This window comes from Mizuhopecten yessoensis, unplaced genomic scaffold (assembly GCF_002113885.1).
Source record: "Mizuhopecten yessoensis strain PY_sf001 unplaced genomic scaffold, ASM211388v2 scaffold7087, whole genome shotgun sequence".
NCBI classification, from domain to species: Eukaryota; Metazoa; Mollusca; class Bivalvia; order Pectinida; family Pectinidae; genus Mizuhopecten; species Mizuhopecten yessoensis.
Genome location: NW_018406874.1, coordinates 124,820 through 131,163, shown reverse-complemented (window position 1 = coordinate 131,163; position 6,344 = coordinate 124,820). Strand labels below are relative to the sequence as shown.

The 6,344-nt window shown below is 35.8% G+C and overlaps 1 protein-coding gene across 1 annotated transcript; it reads right to left on the bottom strand.

Moving 5' to 3' along the window:
• Window positions 1-1,328: 1,328 nt before the first annotated feature.
• On the bottom strand, window positions 1,329-3,121 carry LOC110453100 (forkhead box protein B1-like). The gene has a single exon (XM_021501937.1). It carries the CDS (start codon window positions 2,926-2,928, stop codon window positions 1,903-1,905), a length of 1,026 nt encoding a protein of 341 aa, XP_021357612.1. The 5' UTR covers window positions 2,929-3,121; the 3' UTR covers window positions 1,329-1,902.
• Window positions 3,122-6,344: the final 3,223 nt, after the last annotated feature.

The following is a 6,344-nucleotide window of genomic DNA, read 5'->3' as shown; positions in this document are numbered from 1 at the left end:
CTTAAAATCACGGTTGCTTGAAATCACGATATCCTAAATCGCAAGTCAAATATGATATCAACAATTACTTATTTGTATATATTTAATTCATACCTTGTGTCCCTATCCCTTTACAAGTGTATGTCAATCAAAAGTTCTATTTTTTTATCAGTCTAATGATTTACAATTTTTGCTTTCAAAGTCGCTTACCCTCATGCTTAAAAAGAGGCATCAACATATCTTTAAAAAATAAAAATAAAAAAAGATTGATTTTAATAACTGGATAAATTAGAAATTATTGTGTAAACTATGTAGATAATGTTTAAGTGAATATATATATGGCTCATATATAAGCCGACTACTACAGTTATTGAATATATAGACGAACAACTGAGACAGATATATAGTTTCTTTTTTGAAATATATAGTTTCTTTCCTAAATAATTTTCAATGACTTTTGAACCTACCAAAGGAATCTCAAGATATTGTCCGGCTAGAAATGGAGTCAAATCTCCAAAATGACAGATGCATTCCGGTATTTTGTTTAATGATATCAATAGAATTTGTTTGAAAATAATCGTTTTAATGGTTCAGATTGCAAATTGTCAAACCTTAATTAAATTGTCTTGCTACATCAAACTAAAACAAAGTTGACTCTCTGGCTGGGTTTGACGATTATAAGTTAAATATGTAGTCCTTTCTATGTATTGACTAGCTGTTATGTTGCTTAACAGGAACAACGCTATTGTGAGTTAATGTTTCGCCTTTTTTTCGTGAAATAGAGGAATAGTTGATTTTGGGTAAGAAGGATATCTGATGACGGACCGACTATCATTTTTCCGCATTACAAAACGGGACTAAACCAGTAGACATGGAAGTCCGATCATGGGGTATCGATTTTGACTATATTGAAGTTTTTTGATAATCACGATGATATTAAGAATCCGCATACAACAAGTAGTTTTTCAATTGGATATGCAATTGTGTAAATAAGTCAAATACATCTCCGTGACACTCCCCTTGATATTTGTCAATAATTATGAATATACTTTGTGTTATCAAACATTGTCAAGAAGTGTATTTCCCCAGTCTTTTTTGTCTGTTTTCTGTCCATCTTTCGTCTCTCCGGGTGTTTTTCGCTTTCCGGGTTTTTGTTTTATTTTGAAATATAATGAACATAATTTCAAAAGGACACAATCTGTATCAATATTTAGACACTGTTTGATTTACTTCGCGCTAATACTCATAAAACAAATAAAGATATTAGAATTTGTATTTACTGGAAGAATCAACAGTTTGTGTCCATTTGATATTTACATTTTAAGGAAAACCATGAGATATAAATTGGGTTATCAAATTGTTTATTGCACTATCACAGTTGAGATTCAAAACATTTTATATACAAAATCAATGGCATTCAAACACTCCAAAACACACATACAAACTTTTTCATAATTGTTCACGTCTATAATCAAAATTATGCAATTCAAAGACAATCCTTACCTCATAGTCATTCACCAATAGACACACAACAACTAAGGGACTGATAAGGTAATTATAAGGAAATCATGACCACCATGTGACAGGAAGTATGCGTAGACACGTGCACAGTATCACGGGGCGACGCCCATCGTGACTGTCGTGTTCACCTTGTATTTTAGCACTAGAATTCACACAAACATATATCATATATTACAACAATGTGTTATCCGACACTGGTAGTTAAATTATATCTAATCAATATAAGTTCGGAAACATAAAATAATGTGATATCAATTACTATGAACATATGAATGAATTATCAACACAGTTATTTTCTTACCTCTACACACACATACACATCATTCTCACAGTTACACAAAATATCACTGGTTCGCAATTGTCTGTATCACTCATTTACAATTGTTTAAGTCATTGGGTTTGTCACTGAGACGCCTGGAGCCGAATCTGACTGTTGTATTGGGGACCGCACCCGTAGGACTGCTGCAGAGAGGGGTAATTTGTCAGAGAGCTGTTCATACTTGGCACGGGAGGTACCTGGCTCCCGGAGAGATAGGGTCCGCCCAGAGAACTTCCGAGGGAACTACCAAGGGAAGCTCCAATGGAATTGTTCATATTCATGTTCATACTGTTGCTGCTGTAGTATGGATTGTAGCTGGAGGAGCCGGGCGGGTTCCATGGTTCCGGTTTGGAAACTAAGCTGCCGTATTGCTGAGACTGAGGAAGACCCTGGGGGAACGAGCCGAGTGTTAGCGAGTTGAGCGAAGGATAAGGTTTGTATCCGGACGTTGGAGGAGGGAAAAGGCTGAAATGTCCAAATGAATTCACATGCTGTACTTGCGCCTGTTCGGCTTCCCTCATCCTCTGGCGCTGGAGCTTGAAGCGCTTGGCGCGGCGCAAGAAGCTTCCGTTACCGAACATATCGCCGCACGCTGGATGAAGAGCCCAGTAGTTCCCTTTTCCTGGTCGACCGGGAGCACGTGGGATTTTCACAAAACAGTCATTAAGGGAAAGGTTGTGACGGATAGAATTCTGCCATCTTTGTTGGTTCTCCTTGAAGTAAGGGAACCTATTCATGATGAAGGCGTAGATTTCGTTCAGGGTCATCATACCAGAATTGGAACTCTCTATCGCCATGGTGATGAGGGCGATGTAGGAATACGGTGGCTTTACGTCCGCAAATCTTCGATTCTGTTGTGATAAAGTTGAAGTTCCGGAAAAGTTCTGGTCGTCGTCAGAGTCTCCGGAACTGTTCACATCGAGTTCATCCTTGACGTCGTCATTGTCGTCGTGGAGACGATCGTGGTGGTCCACTGTGTGATCTGGGTGGAGGTCGGGGTTCATCCCGTGCATGGACGATTGTAGGAGGTGCGAGGTGGCCATCATACAGGACGAAGTATCGGTCAGTCCATCCCTGCCTGCTAAGTTCTGGTTGTTATCCATTATCATAATGAACTAACAAAACTCAATGTTTCACGGAAAATATTTTCCAAAAGTTCCGTCCGTGGCCGATTAGAGTTCGTGGTAATAAAACAACGTTGGTGTACAATGTTATTGTATATCACAACAAACTACAAAGATGTTTGTCCAAACTGATCACTGTTTGTATATCCTGATAAAGTCTGCCTGAAAAAATATTGCTTCTCTTCTCCAAAAAAGTTAATTATGTTTTGAAACTCGGTATCGCCAGAGTTTTATCCTAAAACTTGGATAAAAAGACGGAATGTGATTGGTCGTTCAAAATGGGCCGTCACCAATGGTCAAACCATACTAATAGATAATAATCGGAGATTCTTTTTGGCGTCTCCGTCTTTGATTGATGTGTCAATGGTCATTATTACCCAATAACCCCGCCCACTGTTTACACGCGCTATTGTCCCCCGTGACAGGTTACGGGGAACAGTCCCGCCCCTTTACTTACAGTTACCTGAAGCGTGAGCGCTCACCCGTGACGTCTTCTGCAGTAGTCTAGGATTTTAGCAAATATTGGTCCAAGTGTTTGAAATTGATCTGCAAATATGTACAGATTGGGCTAAATTACAAGAAATATCAGATACATTGTTTACTGAAGTAACTTGACCGCCACATAAGTCACAACAAGAACACGTGCGCAATATTTCACGCACTGGACATGTAGCGTATATTGGAAAATTATGTAAAGCTAATTAATACACACAAATACAACGTTACATGTAATATTATTTGTTTTTATTGACACAACGAAAACATTAATTCCTAATTTAATAGATATACATATTTATGAGCAGACAATCAATACGATGTACATTGCTTGTAATATAAAAATAATATGACGTAAATTCATAACCAGAAAAAGCCATGAAAATTAAGACCACGGAATTAGATTGCTATCTTAGTCGGTGTTGAGACTTACAACATCATATTCATAAGAGTGTGAAAATAATAAATTCATAAAATAGATTTCATTGGAAGCACACGTTACTTTATATAGAAGAGTTTGCGATTAAAACAAGCATGTACGCAATTTATATTGATAATCTAGTCATTAAATGCGTAATGTGTTACGTTAAAATAATTCAATAATACAAACAGGTGTTTGATCTTTCGAACTAAAAATAAATTATACTAAAGAAATTCAGTAAGTATACATATTTTACAAAAAGTCTCTGCATATTGTTCTATTTCCTGCTCAAATATTATAATATCTCTTGTTTCCCTCTATACCACGGTACCTATCAATGGCTATCGTGTCATTCCGGCTTAATACATATCTACGGCAATGCATGTTTTAAACGGATTCGAACCAAGTGATCTTCACTAAAAAACTTTTGTTTTCACAACAAAAACAAGAGGTTTTTTAAAACTAAAACAAACGGTTATTTTCTTCGCTTAAAACGTTTTGTTTTTATAACCATAGAACTGTTGTTTTTGGAATTTAAAAAATACGCTGTTTTCAGTTACAAATGTGTTTACGACATGAGAAATGGTAATTACATGGTAATTAACATATTCTTTATTGAGCCCCGGTTGTTATTATGCTAAGAAAATGTTGTCACCTCATCTGTTTTCCGATAGCCACAGTACACTTAGGTGAGGTTATTTTATAAGATCTGCCATCTTCCGATAATTTATTTATCTTGTACTTTTTAATAATTAATAGAACTATACTGCCATTTATAGGTACTATATATATATATGCGATGTACAAGATTATGCTTCATTCATGATGTTATAATTATTTGGTATTTCATATCACTTATGTATCAATTATACGTTGCTGTGTATGCTTATGAGCCGTAAGGCTTCAAATTGAATAAACAATACATACGACATGATGCAATAGTGAAACTGTGGGACACGTGTCTGAGGACCTTGAGATACTAATGGTACGGTAACTAACGGTAAACGAACAAACAAAGACATGTATGTGTTATTGCTGTAACAGACGAATCAGCATTATTTGTTTTCCTTTTATTGTGAACAATAAAACCAATATTGTTGAAAATTAACCGTCTAAATCATCCTCAGCAGAAAACCAAACAGAAAAGATTATTTTTAATTATCATAATAAATGTCGACACATTTAGCATGAAAATATACGGCAAAAATATAAATGTTGATATTTTTTGTTTGTTTGTTTCCATGAGCTGTACTTGTTTGTGTTTGTTTACATGTAAGAAGGGTATTTATTTTCATAAAACGTGTTCTAAGATTTCTTAAAGCGTGTGTTTGATGTTTTCCGGAATTCTCACCCCAACAATGTTTTGTTTCTGATAAATCTTACTTCTATTAGAAGCTTTTGTGTCCCAATAAAAAAGAAAACGCCACATTTTAACGTTTTACCTTGAAGTGTAAGTCTGTTTTTCTAGGAAGGCGTAAAAGATCAATTTAAAATTCTGGACCAAAATTCCCTCAAAGGGGCCGTCCGATTTTAGGGGGATAACTCCGTCTTGCGGCAGATCTAGTACTTTGGACTTAATTCACTTACCTGGCATTGTTGGGTTAATTAACTACAATAATGACAGGTAAGTATAATCTATCCACAGGTGTAATGACGGAGAGTGGGTCGGCCGACATCAAAGGGTCGGAGTGCGATGTGTAATGGGATTAAAACTAATCCTACTCTCGCGGGATCAGGGGACTGACTTTCTAGAAAACATACTATGTCGTAACAGTATTGTAGGGAGAAGAATACACGTTTTTGTTATTTGTACTCCGGGTCGATGTTAAGTAGTTGTTGACTTAGTCCCGAGTATAAACAAACGGCACCAAAAATGCAGTACTTACAAAAACACGCGAAAAGTTCCGCAAGTTTCAGTCTAAAAATAAGTCACTTGGAACCGCTCGTATACAAAGCAAAAAACATTTTAGATTCATTGAACAAAGTTCATTTTCTCTTTATGTTTTCGTCTTGTTTAATAACATTTAAATAAAGTGATGAGATGGCCTTGTGACGTAGGACAGTGCTTTTTTGTCTCACTAACCCGTAATAAAATATACAAAATAGACCGAATCCTTGTTTAAATCCTGTATCAATGCATCAATAAATTTGATTTGTCGCTTGCTTATGTACAGTATATGTCTATTGTTGTGAGTTGCGAAAACAGATTTATTGTTTCTAAGATGATGCAGGGACAATTCTCAGCAGTTTAGTGACAATTTTATCATTTTCTTTAGTTTATTTACGTTCCCATAATAATAATTTTATACATTGGTGTCAAATTCCTTTAACGGAAAAAAATTGATCTGGGTATAAAGGTAAATATATTATCTATTCTCATTAAAAGTATATGGAAATACTGTTTACAGTTAACAGTATCACACTTTTCGTGTGAACGGTCTATTGTCTTGCATAAGATGTGTCGCTATTCAGTTTCCGGATGCTC

Excerpts from the sequence above, each read along its gene's own strand:
- LOC110453100 (XM_021501937.1), bottom strand. The coding sequence starts at position 2,928 with ATGATAATGGATAACAACCAGAACTTAGCAGGCAGGGATGGACTGACC.